At 36.7% G+C, this 22,370-nt stretch overlaps 1 protein-coding gene across 4 annotated transcripts in view; it reads left to right on the forward strand.

Annotated features, from left to right (window-relative positions):
* The window catches only part of CNTLN (centlein), a 220,199-nt gene that overhangs the window by 123,359 nt on the left and 74,470 nt on the right, over window positions 1-22,370 (forward strand). For all 4 annotated transcript variants that reach the window (XM_084898075.1, XM_084898077.1, XM_084898076.1 and 1 more), the window contains 3 exons: window positions 1,027-1,148; window positions 2,429-2,545; window positions 14,648-14,748. In XM_084898075.1, coding sequence (XP_084754201.1) covers window positions 1,027-1,148; window positions 2,429-2,545; window positions 14,648-14,748 — 340 coding nt within the window. The remainder of the gene's footprint in view (window positions 1-1,026; window positions 1,149-2,428; window positions 2,546-14,647; window positions 14,749-22,370) is intronic.

The raw sequence follows: 22,370 nt of genomic DNA on the forward strand, positions 1-22,370 counted from the left end.
TGCTCATTTAATTTAGTCATCATAGTTTAAATCTCTGTCCTTGTATATTTTACAGAAAAAGAAATGGAATTAATTTATATACTGTTCTTAAGATTATGCATGCAGCTAACAGGAGGAAGCTTCAGGAATGGAATTCAGATCTTTCTGACTGCCATGTGCCTACTATCTAACCTCACTATGCTATTAGACAGTACCTCTTGACCTCACTAAATAAGTATATAAGTTCCTTCATACAGAAATATGAGAACTTAAAAAACAAATTTGAAATTCTCAAGGGTAAAAAAAACTCAAGAATTTACTTACTTTACTTTGAGAAACGTAGTTCATAAGTATTATAAATATATCCTCTGAATTGAAAATTTGGCCTTTATAAGTTCATTTTGTGGTTATATCTAAAAATAAAGATTTATCGTATGTGCTTTATTTAAGACAACTGTTTAACTGAGTAATGCTTGTTTGTCCATTTCATGACCTCTTCAAGAGTAGTACATCCAACTTTTCCATTTTAGTTCTTCATGGTACAACCCAAAAGGCTAACTCCTAGCATAGGGTCAAACTGATTTTCTTCCTCATGTGTAATTATTGTGTCTTGCAACAGACTAATCATGAATACATGGGCTGAAGAATATTAAAGCCACTTACATAATTTATATGTGCACTTATAATTAACAAACTAATCAGGTTAATATATAGACAAATCCTTTTGTGAAAAATAAAAATAAAACATCTATAATATGGGCTTAATAAACATTTGTATGTATTAACAACAGGGAGAGAAAACTAATTTGATAATAAATATTTGAAATTACTTAATCAGCTTTAAAAAAAAATCAATGAAAGTCAAATTTATCAAGCAATCCTGTGACTTTAGGAATACTCTTTTTTCTTAAATTACATAAGTAGTATAAATTCATTCATATTTATAAATTATTCTAAATTTCATATTTTGATAGGAAACCTTTTACATGTAACATTATGCTAATACTTACTTCAGACTTGTGTGCTTGTTTTTTTTGTGTTCTATAGAGCCAAGAAAATGATGAGCTAAGAGATGCCCATGAAAAACGCAAGGAAAGGCTACAGATGTTACAGACCAACTACAGGGCAGTAAAAGAGCAATTAAAACAGTGGGAAGAAGGCAGTGGCATGTGAGTTACATAGCTCGTAAAGGCATTTCCCTAAATATTAAATGGAATGGAGTAGCATCATATAAGTGTTTTAATGGCTTTTGTTTGATTTTAAAGAAATTATTTGTTAGTTAAATCTTTATTGTGAATTTTTAAATAGAGAATACAATAAATGGAAACAGAAATTTGCTAGCAATTACAGGTTTTTCTACCATTTGCAGAAATTATTAGCATAAGTAATTACGAATTCTTATATATATTTTTTTACTTCATTCGTGTAGCTTAATAAATGCTATAAAGGCAAAAATTGTTCATTGTTCATATTTATCTGATTGAAAACTATTTTAAATAAATAAAATATTGGTGTTACATGTTTATGACTCAAAAAGTAAGTTTTCATTGAAAGACAGAGAAATGTGAAGTTCACACATATATAGTTAACTACCTTAAAACTAATTAAACTTAGTATGTAATTTGAAAATCTTTACTATCCATTAGTTTGTTCTGTAGCTTAGCTGAATGAATTGGAGGTCTCAGTTCAATTGCTCTTGAACAGGTGTTCAGATGTTGGTTAGTCATAAGTGACTCCCCTGTTAACAGTATCAACAAAGGGCAAAGAACTGAATGAGTACAGAAAATCTACTTCCCTCTCATTTTTTGAGAAGGTTCCTTTAGGGCAGTGTTGATGGTACACATTGGTCTATTCTATAGAGAAATACTATTTCTAAATTGGCCAGTACAGCACTTTTACAAAATAAAAATGAAGAGTTTATGTACAGAAAATGAAAACATAAAGGGCATTTGGCATGCTTTGTAGATCTAATTGTCACATCTAATTTTCTTTTTTTGAAGAATGGAAAATGTTTCATATTGCTTGTCAGTAAAGCAGTGATATAATAATTTAGATGCTCACCTAACTTTTTAGTAGTCACTAGAAGTATGAAAACTACTTTCTACTTATATTCACTGATAATAGCTTGATTGACTATAGCCTTTTTTAGAAACTGTGACAATCTTACAATGTATGTTTTATTACTAGTAGAATGAATGAGAAAAATGTAATATCATGTGTCTGCTTGAAAGTTTGCTTTCCACAATAACAGTTTAACGTTTTAGGAAATTATGATACAGGATTTTAATTTCTATGTACTTAGGTTTTAGGGAATTCATTCCATAAATAGTGAGCTTGAATTAGATGTTTGGTCAAGAGATATTTTTAAAATTTAGGGAATATTTATATGGATTTTTATTGCATTTTGAATATGTTAAGGAAGAAAGCAACTTTATTTTTCTGATTTCAGTCCTATTTTTAAAATAAAGAGAGCAGATCCCCAACAACTTCGACAAGAAGATTCTGATGCTGTATGGAATGAACTGGCCTATTTCAAAAGGGAAAACCAGGAACTAAAGATTCAAAAGTAAGTTTCTTTTCTTCTTCTTCTTTTTTTTTTCTTCTACAATATGGGCTTAGAATAAACATTTGGGAGAAAGTTTTTTTGAATTAAAGGCCCTGAGAGAAATGCTTAGAAAATTTGGAAATAAAATCATGTTTTTTCAGGCCAGTAAAAATGTTAAAAAGGACTAGTTTGTAAAATATATATGTATAATGCAATAACATGTTGCACATTAGCTAGCTCTAGCTGCAACTATATAATATGATCTAGGGATTGTGTTAATTAAAGTGGCTCTCATCTGTTGGAGGTGTCGCTCTTCATTAGCCTGTATTTTAGACACTGCCGTGCTTCATTTTTGGAATGAGGTGGAGAGGGGATAACCTAGCCAGCCATCCTTGTTTGATCTCCTAGATACATACGCAGTGCAGAATGCCTGAGCTCTCTTGGTTCCCTGCCCTGTCCTGCTAATCCCAGTTGAGCTCATTATGGTGTAGCCTTGCTGCTACTCTTGGAGCCAGAGCTGTCCAAGCTAATTACTGGTAGCAGCAGAACTGCCTGTTAAGGGTCTGGTATGTATCTGCTAACATGGTCCTTGGTAGTGACCTGCAAAAGACACTAGGGAATTGCTTTCTTTCTTGTTGTGCACTGCCTGTCCTTAGGGCTTAATGCTGATCCCTCACACAGGTCTTTTAGCTGCTGTAAGTATAAAACTTGATGAAGGATTCTCATATTTTAGAAAACATACAGTTTTATTCATTGATCTTATAATTCACAGGCTATTATATTCAGCTTAGAAAAAAAAAGAGTACTTTTTTTTAAACAAAAAGGAGATAGAAAAACATAATTAGTTCTTTTGCTACTTAACTATTTTCTCATTTAGAGTTAATTTTTGATATCCAGAGCATGCAGTTTTGGGGAAAGCCTGGATATTTTTTAGATTACTAGAATATAGCATTATGTGTGGCATAATATAATTAAATATTGAATTTTCTTAGCTATAAGTAAAAAATCTTATATACTATATAATACCACATTTAACTTTAGATTACTATTTTTTCTGTGTAATTGTAAACATTTGAGCAAATGATCATATTGGATTTAAATGTATACTTCCAATTACCTCTTAAAGTGTACTACACTCTATTAGTGCTAATTTCTCAATGCTAATAGTAGTCTCTTATCTTGAAAATAATTTTATAAATTTGTCCCAGAAACATTCTCTGATAATTTCAATGGCTCTATTGAGTTATAATTCATAAGGCATATAATTCACTATATAACGTGAATAGTTCAATAGCTTTTAGTATATTTGAACAGTTGTGCATCACAATAAATTTTAGAAAATTTTCATTAAGCACCCCCCTAAAATCTCAACATCATTTAGTTGTGATCTCCCCAATTCTTCCACTCACCATTCCCTCCGCCTACCAGCAATAGTAACCACTAATCTACTTTCTTTGTCTATAGATTTTCCTATGTTGGACATTTCATATGAATGAAATTACATAACTTTTGTTCCTTTGTGACTAACCTCTTTTCACTCCGCGTAATGTTTTCCTAATGTTTATCCATATTGTAGTACATACCAATTCATTCTCTGGTAATCTTCAGTGTTATTTTTGTCTACATAAATGAAAGTTAATTTTGGACGAAGTGAATTAGGTGAGAAAACTGATTTACTTAGTTGCAAAATCTAGTCTATTCAAGAAGACTCCAGACAGAGTTTAGTTATAAGTGGGGATTATTATTTGGGGTTTATTCATCAATGAAATAGAACTAAAGAAAAAATAATGAGGCCTGTTTAAGAAAGCTAGAGAACTGTTAGAACATTCTATTCATTCAGCAATGTGTGTATGTTACAGGTAGCTCTTTGAATTAAATGTTAAGAGTCATTACAAAAAGTGTGGAATTTTTGTTTCCTGAAATCTGTTTAAATTCATTTGTGATAGCCATTTGTAAATGTAAGTATTAACTTAGTTAAATGTAGTGAAACTTGGGTTAATAAACTTTAAAGAATGATAAATAGCTGATATAAACTTTAAATCATATAGTAGTGCTTTGTGGGGGGAGGGTTGAGTTATTTTGTGAAACATTTATTTTAGTTAATGAGTATATTTGAGCTACTGCTCTGTGACAGGTATTCTGCTAGGTGAATAAAATAAGAGTATTAGACACTTTTGTAATCTCAAGGAATGTCCTTGGAATCAAGTTCAGTATTAAATGTTCAAATGAAATATGACCCTATCTAACAAAGATGGATATGCATGTTGACCGTCACTCAGTCACAAATATGGAGATGCCCATAGCCATGAGATGGTGGTTCCCAGTCCTCTCAGCCCTGCTGGAGTCCCCCAGTCTTTTTAGTCCTCCCTGCAGTGAGGGACAAATCGGCCCCTCTCTGACAGCAGACAGCAGGGCCCTGTTTGCCCCTGGCTGTAGCAGCCAGGAGCAAGCAAGTCCCCGTCAAGAGCAGACACAAGGGCCCCCACAGTGAGCAGACAGCAGGGCCCTGCTTGTCCCTGGCTGTGGCAGCCAGAGGCAAGCAGGCCCCCGCAGAGAGCAGACACTAGAGCACATGTGTCAAACACAAGGCCCGCGGGCCAAATCCAGCCCGCCAGGCTTTGCAATGTGGCCCGCACCGCGCTGTCATCACTGTACTCCGCTGTCAGTTTATGACATTGTCAGTTTATGACTGTTCAGTAAACCATTTGGCCCACGATTTAGGCTGGATTTTAGATTTTGGCCCCTTCTCTGATTGAGTTCGACACCCCTACACTAGAGCCTGCAGTGGCATCAAGCAGGCAAGTCTGCAGAGAGCAGAGAACTCTGGGGAAAGGGCTTAAGCCGTCAGTAGGACATCCCCTGAGGGCTCCCAGATTGGAGGGCCCAGGTCAGGCTGAGGGACCTACCCCTGTCCTCATGCATGAATTTCATGCACCGGGCCTCTAGTGTTAAAATAAAACTAAAAGTATTATAGTGGAACAAGTCTTACAAATGTAAATATTTTATTCATTAAATTTTGTTTATAATGAGGAAATAATTTATTTGCTTTTTAAAATTTTATATATAATAGGTGAATTTTTTTAGCATATAGTGTTATGAGTTATAACAAATAGTGTATAAATTTATATTTATGTTTATATTTATGTCTATATTTATATTTATACAATAGATTTGAGTAAAACCACTATTAGGATATGAACTAGTTCCTTTACTTCAAAAAAATTTCTTTTTTCTGCCTTTTTGTAGTCATAGTCAAATCCCTAACTCCTGGCAACCACTGAATTATTCTTCCTCACAATGGCTTTGCTTTTTTTCAGAATGCCATATGCATGGATTATATAAGCTTCACCTTTTTGAGACTGGCTTCTTTCACTTAGCAAAATGCTTTTGAGATTCATTCATATTGGTTCATCCAGCTTGTTCCTTTTTATTGCTATTGTATGGATGTTTCAAAGTGAATTTATTTCTATCGTGGAGAACATTTGGATATTTTCCTGTGTTTTTTTTGTTTTGTTTTGCTTTGTTTTGTTTTGTTTTGTTTTGTTTTGTATTTTAATTATGAATAGTGCTATATATGGGTTTTTGCATGAGAATAACTTTTTGACTTTTTAAGGGAAATACTCTTAGTTGCATTACTGATATATGGTAAGTGCATATATAACTACTGGAGGTCTGGTGCATGAAATTTGTGCATGGGAGTGGAGTATCCCTCAGCCCAACCAGCACCCTATCCAATCTGGAACCCCTTGAGGGATGTCTGACCGCCTGTTTAGGGATCGGGCCTAAATGGTCTGTTGGACACCCTGCTCATAATCCAGGACTGTTGGCTCCCAACTGCTCTCCTGCCTCTGCCTGATTGCCTCTAACCGATTCTACCTGCCAGCCTAATCAATGGCTAATTGCTCCCCAGTCAGCCCGATTGCCCCATACTGCCCTCCCCTGCAGGCCTGGTCAACCCCAACTACCTTCCCCTGTTGGTCCAGTCAATCCTAACTGCCCTCCCCTGATAGCCTGGTCACCCCTAACTGCCCTTCCCTTCAGGTCTTATCCCCCCAACTGTCCTCCCCTGAAAGCCTGGTCCCCCCAAACTGCCGTCCCCTGCTGGCCTGGTCCCCCCAAACTGCCCTACCCTGCTGGCCTGCTTTCCCCCAACTTCCCTTTTCTGCTGGCCCAGTCACCCATAATTGCCCTCTCTGCTGGCTGATCACCCACAATTGCCCTCCCCTGCAGCCTGGGTCCCCCACAACTTTCCTCCACTGCAGGCCTGTTGTCCCACAACTTTCCTCCTCTGCAGGTCTGGGTCCCCCCCAACTATCCTACCCTGTAGTCCTGGTCCTCCCCCACCCCCAACGGCCCTTCCCCGCTGACGTGGTTTCTCCCAACTGCCCTCCCTTACAGGCCTGGGTTGCCCCCAACTCCCTTCCCTTGCTGGCCTAGTCTCCCTCAACTGCCCTCCTCTGCCATCCTGGTCACCCCCAACTACTCTCCTCTCCTGGCCTGGTCACTCCTAACTGCCCACAACTGCCCTCCCCTGCAAGCCATCTTGTGGCGGCCATCTTATGTCCACATGGGGGCAGCCATCTTTGACCACATGAGCGCAGCCATCTTGTGTTTTGGAGTGATTGTCATATTACTCTTTTATTACATAGGATAAAAAATTTCCAAATTGTTTTCCAGAGTGGCTATACCATTTTTCATTCCCACCAGGATGCATATGGATCAAGTTGCTCTAATTCTCATCAGCATTTAGTGTTGTCATTATTTTTTTTTTAATGCGTTGGTATCTCATTGTGATATTAATTTGCATTTCCTGAATGGCTAATGGTATTGATAATTTTTCACATGCTTATGTGCTGTCTATATATATATATATATATATATATATATATATATATATATATATATATATATTTGAGTTTCTATTCAAAATGTTTGCCCATTAAGAGCTGATAATTATTAAATCAATTAAATAATCTTTGTTTTTTTATATAGTCTTAATATAAGTCCTTAATCAAATATGTGATTTGTAAATATTTTCTCCCACTCTTTAGATTACCTTTTCATTCTCTTAACAGTGTCTTTTACATGACAAAAGTTTTCATTTTAATGCTCAACTTAATAATTTTTTTTCTTTTATGGATCATAGTTTTGATGTTATCTCTAACTATTTTTCTGACTTGAGGTAATAAGTATTTTTCTCCCACGTTTTCTTTGAAAGTTTTATATTTACCTCTGTGTTCCATTTTGAGTTAATATTTGTATAGGTGTTAAATTATAGGTTGAAGTTTATTTTATATTTTTTGCAAATTTTTGTCCAGTAATATGAACATCACTTTTGAAAAGACTGCTTTTTCTCTAATGAATTGCCTTTGTAACTGTCAAATATTAACTGAATATATTTTTTGTCAGCCTACTGCAGATTTTATTTATTTCCATTAATCTTAATCACTAAACTTTAGTGAACACCACATTGTCTTGATTACTGTAGCTTTCTGAGGAGTCATAAACTTAGTGTGAGTCAAGTAGTTTCATTCTTTTTCAAAATTATTATGGCTTTTCTTTCCTTTCCCATATAAGTTTTAACTACAAAAATAGGTAAGGAAAATAGCTGTGGCTACCAAAATAATGTTGGAATCTTAGTTTAAATTGTGCTAAATCTATTGACCAGCTTGTAGAGAATTGATGTATTAACTATGTTGAGTCTTCTATTTCATGAATATGGCATATTTCTTAATTTACTATAATTTCTTTTATCAATGTTTTATAGTTTTATCATGTAGATTCTATATGTTTAATACTTTTGTTAGATATTTGTTAAAAATGGTGAAGGGATTAAACAAAATAAAAACAACACAATTCATAGACACAGACAGCAGTATGGTGATTATGAGGGAAAGGGGATTGGGGTAGGTAGAAAAAGGAAGAGAGGGATAAAGGGTGACAGAAGGAGACTTGACTTTGGGTGGTGAACACAACACAGTACAATATAGAAATGATGCATTATAGAATTGCATACTTGAAACCTATATAATTTTATTAATTAATGTCACCCCAATAAATTTAATAATTTTTTTTAAAGTAGAAAAAACAGTATTTTCATTTTGGAGCTATTCTAAATGGTATTATTTGCTAGTATATAGAGTAGCTTACATTTTTGCATGCTGATATACCTATACTAGAGACCTGGTGCATGAATTCATGCACAGATCAAGTCTAGCTAGCTCACCCCCATAGGGGCCAATAAGGTGGGACCAGTGAGGGGGAGGGGCCACGGGTGGTTGATGGGCCGGCCCAAACCCCTAGTCTAGGGTACAATTTGCATATTAGCCTTTTATTATATGTAATTGTTAATATATTAGAACTAACTTTGCCATGTTGTTATTTTGTTTCCTCTGTTTCTCTTTTTCTTCCTTTTTATTGTATTTATCTATAGAGTTTTTGAATATATCCCTTTAAGTTAGTTTTTCAATGTTTGCTCAAAGTGTAATATATACATAACATTACAGTCTGCTGGTATCAACATTTTACGATTTTAGGTGGAATGTAGAAACCTTAATTTTATATTTGTCCCTGTGTGCTCCACCCTTTATTATATACTTGTCTCAAATATTTTCTCTAAATACATTGGAAAACTATTTAGATTTTACAATTTTTGCTTTAATTTTCAAACATAATTTATTATTTTTCTCTCTTTCCTACTTCACTTTTGGTTCTTACCTGAAAATAAGTGTGAGTATCCAAAATATGTGCAAATAATTACTTTTTGAGGAACTGCCAAACTGTTTTCATAGTAGCTATATTGTGTTACATTTCCACCAGCAGTCTATTAAGGGAAGACTCCACTTTCTCCACATCTTTGTTAATACTTGTTATTTTCTTTTTCTTTCTCTTAAATTACAGCCATCTTATTGAGTATGAAATGATATCTTTTTGTAGTGTTATTTGCATATTCTTTTTCTTAGACATTTGTGAATATTATTTTCCATTCAGTAGTTTTTTTTTTTCTTTCTTAATATAGTCCTTTTATGCACAAAAGTTTTTAATTTGGATGAAGTCCAGTTTATTCTTTCTTTTTATGCTTAAGGTTTGGGCATTATATCTATATAGCCATCACCAAATCAAAGATTATGAAAATTTTTACCCATGTTTTTTTGTTTTGTAGATTTAACTCATATTTATATCTTCAGTTTATTTTTTAGTTATTTTTTTTAAATTTGGTGTGAAGTAGGGGCCCAACTTTATTCTTCTGCTTGTGAATATCCAGTTGTCCCAGGTACTATTTTTATGGCTTTGGCAAACAGTCTATAATATCACAGATAAGAGTTAATGAAATGAACTAATAAGTTGAAAATTTAAATATGTCTGTCCTTGAGAAATCAGTCTGCCATGTAACATCACAGGTTATCATAAGCCAAATGCAAAGAATTTCTGAGTTATCAAGGGTTGTACAAGTTATCAGGGTTCGTTAACAGACAATAGATTTCAAGGCTATGTGGCAACAGGCTTTGACTCTGTTACTTTATGATTCAGAAATAGGGACAAGAAATTCGTCCAGTGAGATTGAAGTCTTCAAAACTAAATTCATCTGTAAAGTATTTTTAACTAAGAGTGTAGGGAGTTTTAGAACAAGATTACCACAAAACCTAATTCGTTGCTGAGCTAGAGTCCTTTATAATCCTTTTATCTATCTGTAGAAGGCTTCAGAATATGGTGCAAATTAAGACTTATAGATAGGCTTTTAGAATTCACTCAAGATATTGGGGCCTGGAAGCAAGTAAATAATTTTAGCTAAGTAAACAATATGTTATCGATAAATAGGCCTTTAAACTATGGAGATTTATCAAATTAGTTACATATAACCAAATCTGTATGACCCTTTGTATTGTTTGTGCTTTCATTCACTAATTCTAAATATGCTGGGACCTGGAACTAAAATATTGAGCAAAACACATAGCTCCAGGTAGGCTTCGCAGGGCTTTAGTTTGACACCACAAATAATCATCAGAAGAATTCTTATGTAGATTTCCTTAGCTCTTTTTCCTTGTAGCTTCCTCCTCCCCAAAGGCATGTAAATTATAGGTTATATAGGGCAAATATCTCGAGACACTGGGTTGGATGTATACAATAAATCATTTCTTCATGTCTTTGCCAACATCCCTCTGCCTAGCTGTTACTGGGGCAAATGCATTTCGAAGATACATGCAGAGGAGGATGAGATGTAGTGACAAGATTTATGGGAGCAGAAACAGAGGACTGCCCCCAGGTTCCTGATGTTTCATCCATGGCCAGGTGGCTCAGCTCAGTCTTGCTGCAGAAGAAGTCCAGCCTCTGGGGCTGCAACAAAACCAGGAAGAGACCAGAAGCCAGAGCTGCCTTGCCATTAGCCTCACATCCAAGGCTCTAGTGCACATGTGTCAAACACAAGGCCCGCGGGCCAAATCCAGCCCGCCAGGCCTTGCAATGCGGCCCGCACCGCGCCGTCATCACTGCACTCCGCTGTCAGTTTATGACACGGTCAGTTTATGACTGTTCAGTAAACCATTCGGCCCGCGATTTAGGCTGGATTTTAGATTTTGGCCCCTTCTCTGATTGAGTTCGACACCCCTACTCTAGTAGTTCAGCACAGTCTCTGTTCCCATCTGTCCAGCTTTTGGTGCTGCGCATCCTCCTCCTACTTGCTTGCCACAACCAGGCCCCTGTGGCTGCTATGAAGAGTCCCTAAAGCCTTTGTTAAGCTTTGATTATATTACATTGGCCTTAGGGGAGAGTTGGTTTTCTTTCAAACTATCTCTGTCCTTTTTCTTCCCAGGCTTGTGCTGGCCCCTCCCCCTACCCAGTCTCTTTTCTGGATCTTCTGGGGTTCCATGCCATTATCCTATTTGATTTTTTTTTTTTTTTTTTCAGGCTAACCTTCTCCCCTTTTTGATCCCAATTTTGGCTTCTAATGTGCATGCCTCACAGTTCTGTTTTGTCATCTGACTTGTACTGCACATAAGCTTAGTGGAAGGACCTCCCCCTGCCCATCATGGCTTCTACTGTGCATGTGCCCAGCAAAGGAATTTCCCCCCTGGGCTGGTTCCACTCCAGCCTCCTGGTTTGCAGGACCAGATTGGTTGTTTCCTGGGGAGATTGGAAAGCTGTTCACTCCTGCCTGCTTCTGCATACTCAGGGACTTTAGTCCCTTTGGCTTAGGATGTGGTTGTCCCCTGGGGTGTCTGTGAAGCTGTCTCTTCCTAGTGAATCCCATTTAATTAGATGTCTAGCTCCATTCTTTTTTGTTGATACCTAGCTTGCTACCTATGCTAACAGTCTTATGGGAAGTAAACAGGGGGTCATTCCACCTTAGGGCTCAGGAACTGAAACATAATTTAAGTCAAGATGTTCATTCTAGCCTCCTAGAGGTCTGGACCATGTGACCCTTAGTCATGTCTGGGTTTACTCTCTCCTGCTGCCTCAGAGTTGCTGATTATCTGGGCAAAAGACTGAGTGGATGGGGGATAATTTCTAGAGCTAGGATTTAAAATTTAATCAGTTATAAGGACCCTCAGTTTCACTCTTTGTTGATTTTGTAACTTTCAGAGATCATAGTTCTCTGCTGCTTATTGTCCAGCATTTAAATATAGTCATTTTATATAATTTGTTCAGTAAGTAGTAGACTCTGAATTGTGGTCCTCAGACTCAACAGAATATAAAATTGAAACCTCAGATTAAGTGGGTTGTTTGTAGATGGGCAATATTCATCTGGCTCAGGAATGCCTGGGCACTGACTCTGTCAGCCCCTCCTCCAAACACCCAGTAAGATGTGGTTTCTTGAAACTTAGTTTGACTTAAGAGTAAGTGGCCCCTGATGTTTATAAATACTTCTTATTAGAAGTAGGGATTGTGTGAGTTATTTGTGAAAAAAAGAATAAGCTATAAGTATAAAATAAAGAAGCAAGAAATAACATTACCAGCAACTATAGCCCTTTGTTCTGCTGGGTTAGTGATTTGAGAGCCAAGGAAAACTAAATTGAGATGAGCTACATCTGCTTTTTCTTTGTGTGGCCATCTTGCTTCAGTTTGTTCCATGTCGTTAGCTAAACAAAGTAGGAACCTAATCCAAACTCAGTTTGATTACATTTTCTGTATTTCTCTTTTTTACCTCTTCTCATTTGAAAATTTTATATTTGTTTTTCATTCTTGAAATGCTTTTTCTTGAAATTATAGCATACACCATTTACTTGACAAAGTCTGAAGTTCATAACTACCTCTATCCTGGTACAACAATGAATGCAAAGATTTTTTAAATGTTTTAACTCGGATCCTTTCCATGTTCTTATATCATTTTGTTGTTCAGAACTTCAGTTCTAACTTATTTTATATCTACCTTCACTTCACTGTTATGATTGCTTTGAATAATAATGCTGTTTAGTTACATGTATACATTTACTAATGTATTTCATCATCATTGCCTATTTTGTTTCTTTCCATGGTTTCGAGTTCTTTTCTTAAATTATATTGTTAATAGCTCTTTCATCTATGATGCATGAATAGTAAACCTTGGAATGTGGAAAATATTACTTATTTTTCTTTTAGCTTTTTTTTTGTTTATGAGAAGTCTGTTTTCGTTCCAAAATTCTTTAGTTGTTAATTGATTTTTGTTTACAATTTGGTGGGTTTTAAAATTATCTTTTTCAGTTTCACTGTTTCTAAGTGTGATTAGTTTTATTTATCCTGTTTGCATTCTTTTTATCTTTTCTTAATCTATCTATTCATACTTTTCCTCACTTCTCAATTTTTAGTGGTCATATTTTGGAATATTGTTTCCCCACCCTCAAATCTTCTCAGATATTTCTTAGAATAATTTTTATTAGGTGTTTTCTGGACATCTCATTCCAACATACTTTATATGGTTACTGTTTTTCTTTTCTTTGTTTCTTTGTGTGGTTTTTGATTTTACCAATTTTCATTAGCTTTGTCTATATTTAATTCACCCACTAAGTTTTAAATTTCAATTATGTTATTATTATTAATAAATTTAATTTATTTAGCATTTCTATATATAAAGGTTTATATAATTATTTTTATTTGTCTTCTTTTGTTCCATAAATCCCTGATCTTTTTAATATGTTTGTCACCTCTTTTTCTTTTTTTCAACATTTTAAAAACTCTAATTTAAATAAAAAATTAGTTTTAATTGTTCTATTATATATTTTCTTGTTGTGTCTTCACCGATTTTAACAGTCATTCATGAAGACTGTCATTCATGGCTTTGAAGTTATTTATATGTTTATTCTTATCTGCAAACTTACTTCTTTGACAATTATTTTTTGTGGTGGTGTTTCTCCTATCCTTTCTTTCAATTATGGAAGCTTGTCTTATTAGATGAGTGTGAACTTTCCAGTATACACTGTCCATAAACCCATTTTTACACTATTATTAATTTGTCAGGTCTCTGCAAATATATATGGCCCAAATTTGAGACTTAGCATTCTGATCTCACATAATTCACTCTGTCCTACCCTCAGACTGGAACAGGAAGTCTCTTTTTTATAGAATTCTAACCAGACAAGTTCTGGTATTCAGGTTTTTATTCAGCAATATTATGTCTCCCAGCTTTCTACAGTTAGCCCAGACTAATCTATCAGTCATGAAGGGCCTTGTGCATAAGCTTCTATCCCCACTCAGGTCTCAAGGTGTGAGGTCTCCGTGGGCAGTATTTGATCCAGCTCTCTCATGAGGGAATGTCAATTCCATTTTACTAGTAAGAGTTCTTTGTCTTGGCATCTAGAGATTTACTATCTTTGCTTTCAGTGGTATAAACTAACATTTTTATTATGTTATACATAGCATATCGAGTGTTAGGAAGTGGTCAGACAACTCAATATATGATTTTTAAAAACCAGATAGTCTATTTTTAACGTATTTAATATATTGATTTAGGTTAAGTTAAAAATAACTTACAATTTTTAAATGTTCAGGTCCTCATTAAAATACTATTATAATTGTTAGGATTTGTTAATGCTAATATATTTTTGCTTTTATTTTAGTATTGTTTAGTTCATATATTTTTTAAATAACCTGCTGCCTTTATTTGTTTGTTACATTATTCATTTAAATAATTACTTTTGTTAATTTTCATAGGATGAATCTTCAGGAAGAATTGGATAAACTTAAAGTGCATATATCTATTGACAAAGCAACAATACAAGAATTGAATACATGGATAGCAGAGAAAAAAGAAGGTAAAATTTTTGTGAGAATAAATAAGTAGGCATTTTAAAATTTCTAGTTTGTGATGTTCTATTTTCAATTTCGTCTAAGAATCTTACATTTCCCCCCTTTCCCATGGCTTTACTGGTTGGCATCTCATTAACATCACTTCTCGTGAGAAAATGAAATAGAACATCTAAAAGTCAGTAAGCTTTTAACTTATTAAAAGTTCAAGTAAGACTTTTATAAGGAGAAAACACAATTTGTTTTTATTAGTCATTGATAAAATTTTATTAGTTATCTTTTGTTTAAAGTTCTATAGATAATGTAGAGTTACTCTACTCAATATCATTATTTTTGTTTGACATACTTTTTTTTTGGAAATTGTCTAGAATCAAAATTTTAGGGTTAAAATGAAACTGGGGTATCTGCAATTTTGCAACCAGCCTGCCGAATAGCCTAAATATATTTTGTAAGAAGGAATGTATTCTTTCCAATGCAAATTTGTTCCTTTGTTAAAATCAAGACAACTATATTTACTAAAGACTTCAATCCATGCTTTAGTACCTTGTTAGAAAAAAAGTAAATAAGTTGATTTTACAGGATTTCTTTTTATTTAACCTTGCTACAACTTAATTGTTACCAGTATATGTTTTAGGATTGACAGTGTATACTTACTAATTTATACTTAATAATTAAATTTTCATATGCCATTTCTCTGCCTATTGCACCAATTATTGTTGTTCCAATTGCTCTCACCAGTGACTTGGCAAGCTCAATATTTTAACCCCTTTATTTTACACCATTGATTTATATCATATTTCAAGCTTACTCTTTAATTGATTTCTGAAACATTGTTTTTTCCCCCTGTTTTACCTTCTACTTTTCTTTCCTGTACCTTTTCAGTCTTCTACTAGAACTTATTCCTATTTTTTTCCCCTTAACTATTGGCGTGCTCTAATACTTTAACCTTGTTTTACTTCCTAAAAATAATACCTCTGTAGTTTTTGGAAAAATTAGACATATTTTTTAATTATACATATTTAAAAGCAAACAATGAGAAAGTATAAAAAGGAAAAAAAATAACAAAGAAAGAAACTAATTTACAAACACTTAAAAATTAGAATTCCAGTATTAAATAACTAGGGCCCAGTGCACAAATTTGTGCCTGGGTGGGGTTCGGCTGTCCACCCTGATCGGGGCCCATTGGGCTGGACTGGCGGGTGGTTGGCAGCTGACCCCTCCCCCAATCAGGCTATTGAGGGCCGATGGGTGGCTAGGCCAGAGGGCAATGGGTAATTGGGGCCCAGATCAGTCTGGTTGGCTGCTGCAGTGCACGTGATAGCCACTGGTCATTGCAGTCCTTCTGGTCATTCTGCTCTTCTGGTCTCTGGGTTTTATATATATAATCAAATCAGAAAATCTCTTCATACTAATATAGAGATAAGTCTAGTTAGAGAAATTAAATAAAATGAATAATATATGCTCTTTTTAGGAAAATATATTTGCATATATTTTACTTTGAATCAATCAAATAAAAACAAACATGCAAAAGTAAAGGAATTGTTGAACTTTAGATAAACATTTGAAAAATCTTAAACTTCTTAAGCTAATTAATTTAAATGTAAAATAATAATTAAGATGTAATAAAACACTTGAGTATGGAAAATACATTATTTAAAATATTTAAAAATGATGAGTTGAAGGAGTAGCATAAAAGTAATAAGAGGAATTAGAGTAGTATATTCAAATCTTCCTAACCCACCCCCCTAAATAAATAGAATTGAGGAGCCTTGATTAAATACATTTTATTTTTAAGGCAAAGAAGCTTCTTTATCGGATGTAGTTTACAGTGAAGAAAAAGCAAAACAAAAGATCAACAACTCCTACACACAAAACTGCTACCGATTCTCCTATTCTCTTAGCTCTCTTTTTAGAAAAAGAAGTTGAAAGTATTAAGACATGTTGAAAATTAAGTTGAAAATGCACCTAACCTAGCAGACATCATGGCTTGGCCTAATCTGCCTAAAATGTTCTTAGAACACAATATTCAAAAAACATTAGCAACACAATGCAGTACAGAGTACCAGTTGTTTACCCTTATGAATGTGTGCCTTCCTGGGGGCAACTGCTTACTCTTATTATTCTAGAATCAGAAGAGAATATCATACTGCATATCACTAGCCCAGGAAAAGATCAAAATTAAAAATTTGAAGTCCAATTTCTGCTGAATGCATGTGGCTTCAGCAAATCAAAAGCTGAAAAATCAAGTGAAACCATTATTGTAATTGATGAATCATCTATGCTTTCATTGTCCTTGCAGAATAGTTATGGCTTGTAGCAATAATGGCCTACTTCTTTTTCAAAGTTAACTGATTACATTGATTCCCTCCAAGGCTCCTGTCCAGATAAAGTAAAAGAGGGTGGATTTGTACTCAAGAAAGATATGCCAAGTACCACAGTCATCTAATGAATGAGATTCTCTCCTGTCCATCAGTAACAGGAGTTATTTCTTGCTCTTCCAACTTCTCCATTAGTAATTGGACGTTTTTTTTCATTAGCTTAGGGTTACTGCTCAGAGATTATGGGTTCTAAATATTGGTCTGATCTACGTTTATCTTGCTTAGGAAATAATGTTTAATTAAAAAAAATTTTTCATGGCAGATCTTGCTGAATATTTTATATATATACTAGAGGCCCATTGCAGGAAGATTCCTACAAGGGCTTCCGGCGGACTTCCCGCCTGCCACTGCCACCTCTACCCCCACCCCCCTCGTGCTTTCCCTGCTGCCTCTACCTCCCACCCCCACCCCCCACCCTATGCTTTCCTCCTGCAGCCGCCCTCGTTTTCACTCCCACCACCACCACTGCCCTGCACTTTCCCTCCCGCTGCCGCCTGGTGCATTCCCTTCCCTCCCACCATCTCTGCCCCCGCCCCACACTTTCCCTCCTGCAGCCGCATCCCCACCCTGTGCTTTTCATCCCATCACCACTGCCCTATGCTTTTCCTTACACTGCTGCCCCACACTTTTCTGCCACCTGCCGCCACACACCTTCACCACCCGCACTTTCCCTCCCATAACTGCCTTGCTTTCTGCTTTCCCTCCCTCTTCCTTCTATACTATCTTCAGTCTTCACTCCTCCCTCCCTCAGTGTATGCAAATTAACCACCATCTTTGTTGTGTTAATTTGCATACTCTGATTGGCTGTGGGCGCAGTGAAGGTAAGATCACTTAGCATTTTCTTCTTTTATTAGTATAGATACTAGAGGCCCAGTGCACAAAATTTGTGCACAGAGGTGTGTGTCCCTCAGCCCATTTAGGCCCGGTAGGATTGGGCCTAAACAGGCAGTCAGAAATTCCTCTCACAATCCAGGTCTGCTCACTCCCAACTGATCGCCTTCCTGCATTCCTGATTGTCCCTAATCGCTTCTGCCTGCCAGCCCAATCACCCTCTAACCACTCCCCTGCCAGCCTGATAGATGCCTACTGCTCCTCTGCCAGCCTGTTTGCCCCTAACTGCCCTCCCCTGAAGGCCTGGTTCTCCCCAACTGCTCTCTCCTGCAGGCCTGGGTCCCCAATTGCCCTTCCCTGCAGGCCCAGTTGCCAACAACTTCTCTCCTCTGCCAGCCTGCTCACCCCTAACTGCCCTCTCCTGTAGGCTTGAAAGCCCCCAGCTGCCCTCCCTTGCAGGCCTGGATCCTCCCAATTGCCCTCCCCTGCTGGCCTGATCATCCACACTGCCCTCCCTAGTTGGCCATCTTGTAGTGGCCATCTTGTGTCCACATGGAGGCAGGATCTTTGACCACATGGGGGCAGCCATCTTGTGTGTTGGAGTGACAATCAATTTGCATATTACTCTTTTATTAGATAGAATAGAGGCCTGATATACAGGTGGGGGCCAGCTGGTTTGCCCTGAAGGGTGTCCCCAATCAGGGTGGGGGTTACATTGGGGTATAGGGTGGCCTGAGCAAGGGGACTGGTGTGGTTTGCAGGCCAGCCACGCCCCCCAGTGACCCAAGCAGAGGCCCTGATACCTGGGATTTATTTACCTTTTATAATTGAAACTTTGTAGCCTTGAGAGAAGCCAAGCCTCCTGCTTGCTCCTTGGCCACAGCCATTTTTATTGGGATTTATTTATCTTTTATAATTGAAGCTTTGTTGCCTTGAGTGGAGGCCTGGGCTGGCCAGGGTATGTGGAGAGCTGGCTTCCTCCATTGCTGGGGAAACCCAAGCCTCCTGCTCACTCCGTGGCCACAGCCATCTTGGGTAGGTTAATGTGCATGCTTGCTTTTGATTGGCTGGTGGGTGTGGCACGAGGGTGTAGCCGGAGTGATGGTTAATTTGCATATTGCTATTTTATTTTATATATATGCATATATATCCCAATTTATTTATCAAAACAGTACTATGAGTTTTTATTTACAACTCTTCTGATAGAGAATGTGTGAATGTTTTCTTCTACTGAACAACCATTTCTCTGATTTTCTGAACACCAACTCAATATCCTACATTTTAGTTCAATTCTATTCTGTTCTTCCCAGAATTAACAGAGACTCATGAAATATATTTTTCCAATTCCTATCAATCTGTGTGTGTCTTTTGATCTGAAATGAGTCTCTTGCATACAGCATATGAAGGTCTTGTTATATTATCCATTCAGCCCCTGTGTGTTTTTGATTGGAACATGTAATCCATTTTCATTTAAAGTAATTATTGATCAATATGTATTCATTACCATTTTTTATTCATAATTTTGATTTTTTGTTTTTCTTCTTTTTCTTAAAAAAGACCCTTTAACATTTCTTGTAATACCAGTTTGGTAGTGATAAAATCCTTTAGCTATTTTTTGTCTGGGAAACTCTTTAATCTTCAATTGAAAATTGTATTCTTGCTGGATAGAGTAGTCTTGGTTTTAGGTGCTTGCTTTTTATCATTTTGAATATTTCATGCCAATTTCTTCTTGCCTGCAAAGTTTCTACTGAGAAGTCATCTGACAGTCTTATGGGAGTTCCCTTGTAGGTAACTAATATTTTTTCTCTTGCTGTTTTTAAGATTCTGTCTTTGTCTTTAACCTTTGACATTTTAATTATAATGTGTCTTTGTGTGGCTTCATCTTTTATAGGACTCTTTGACCTTCCTGAAGTTATATGTCTATTTCATTCACCAGGCTAGAGAAGTTTTCCATCATTATTTTTTTAAATAGGTTTTCAATCCCTTGGTCTCTCTTTTCTCTTCTGGTACCCCAAGATGTGAATGTTAGTTCACTTGAAGTTGTCCCAGGAGGTACTATCCTTATTTTTTGGATTCTTTTCTTTTGCTGGTCTTTTTGCTTCCTTACTTCCATATTACAGATTTGATTTTCTGCTTCATCTACTATTGATTTCCTGTAATGTATTCTTCATTTTATTTATTGTATTCTTGATTTCTGACTGATTCTTTTTTATGTTTTCTATGTTAATTTTATATTTTCTATCTTTTTTGTTGAAGTTCTTACCTAGTTTCTCTACATTTCCCATAAGTTTATTAAGCATCTTTGTAACCAGTGATTTGAACTCTGCATCTGGGAGATTGCCTGTCTCTATCTTATTAGTTCTTTTTCTGGAATTTTATTCTGTTCTTTATTTGGGACATGCTTCTTTGTCTCCTCACTTTGTCTGCTTCCCTGTATTTATTGCTATGTAGAGAGTAAAACTGTTATGTCTCTCAGCCTTGGTCGAGTGGCCTTATGTAGTAGGTGTTTTGAAGGGCCTCCTTGGTAACCTGAGCTGGGTGTTTCAGATGTGCCTCTTGTGAGGGCTGTGTACATCTTCCTGTTGTAGTTGAGCCTTGATTGCTGTTGACACACCAGTGGGAGGGATATATCCCAGTCTGATGGGCTATGAGGACAGGCTTGACTACAGTGGAGGAGCTGCTCTGCAGGGGTCAACCCATAGAGTCAATGGGGCTCCGGTGTCTGATGAGTTTGCCCCTTGAGTGTGTCGCTTGTGGAAATAGTTGGGTGGTACCTTGATGTGGTCTGAAACTAATCGCTGGGTGCACTTTGAGGAGGTGCAGGTAAAGGTCAGCTACTCTCTGTGCCCTGCCCAGGACCAGCCAGCATGTGCTACAGAGCTGTCTGCAGAGGGTTTCTACTTGGGCTAAGCTTTCAAAGCCAACCTGTAAATCAAGGATTGCTGCCACTAATACTGCTCCTAGTACCACTTAGCAAGAAGTATGGAGCATGTCAAAGCCAGATGTTGCTTGTTTGGGGCTTTGTGAACCTTTCAGAAATTTTAGGACAGCTGCAGCATGAGCCAAGACAGGCCATTTATATGGAAAAGCTACTAGAAACAGACTGGGTGGGCCTGGCATGAAGGTTGGGGAGGAGACAGGTATTTTAGGAAATCACCAGGGCAGAGCGAACAGTGTTCACCTGGTTGTTGGAAACTGATATAGTGCTCTTTAGCCAGCTCTGTGTGGGGAGGGCTTAGAGAGGAACAATTGCCTCTGCCAGCACTTCTGTCTGGGAGAAAGCTGCCCCTTCAACTGTTGCCCCAAAGCCAGACAATTCAGTTCCTCCCAGTATATCCCTTGCACCTTTTGAGCTGCTGCCCCAGCACTGGAGCTCAGAGCAATTGAGTCCCAGTACGTCTGTTCATGGGCCTTTTAAGAGCAATTGCTGGGACTTGAGCAGCTCTTCCTCATTCTCAGCCACAATCCCCACTGATTTTCACAGTCAGAGGTTATGGGGACTTCTCTTCTGGCACTGGATCCCTGGGTTGGGGGTTTGGTGCAGGGCTCTGACCCCTTACTTCTCAGTAGAACGTCTGCAGCTGTGATATCCCTCCTCATTTTTAATCACCACACATGGTGTGGGACCAGCCTATTCAGAATCTTCTGAGCCCCTCCTATGAATCTCGATGTAACTTCTTTATATATTTAGTTTAGAAATTCTGTTTAGCTAGACTTGAGGCAGTTCTGAATGATGGTTGGTCTATAGTTGAGTTGTAATTTTGATGTGGTTGTGGGAGGATGTAACACATTTACTACCATCTTGACCAGATCAATTTAGATTAATTTTTAATGTAATCCAAAAGAATTAAGAGAAAAGCAAAAACATACAAGCTAGAATAAAATAATTGTAAACAACTATGAATAAGCAAATCTAAAAGTTAAAAATAAAGAAAGTGGAGCAAGATGGATAGCCTTAAAAAATAATATAAATCAGAAGCCGGTTTGGCTCAGTGGTAGAACGTATTTTTATAGTAGTAATAATAAAAGGAAAACATATAGAATAAAATTTGAAATATAAGTCTCCAACTGAAACAGTTTGGCTCAGTGGATAGATTGGCGGCTTGTGGACTGAAAGGTCCCAGGTTCGATTCCAGTCAAGGGCATGTACCTTGGTTGAGGGCACATCCCCAGTAGGGGGTATGCAGGAGGCAGCTGATTGATGTTTCTCTCTCATTAATGTTTTTGGCTCTCTATCCCTCTCTCTTCCTCTCTATAAAAACTCAATAAAATATATATTTTTTAAAAAAATAAGTCTCCAGTAAGGTGATTTCCACTTTAGGAGAAAAAATTGAAGTATATATTTCTAACTACTCCTCTTTGTTCATTTTCCAAATCATGAGATCCTTGACAGGCAAAAGAATCAAGGAGCACGGTGTTGG

Source organism: Pipistrellus hanaki (assembly GCF_964339955.1).
Source record: "Pipistrellus hanaki genome assembly, chromosome: 11".
NCBI lineage: Eukaryota > Metazoa > Chordata > Mammalia > Chiroptera > Vespertilionidae > Pipistrellus > Pipistrellus hanaki.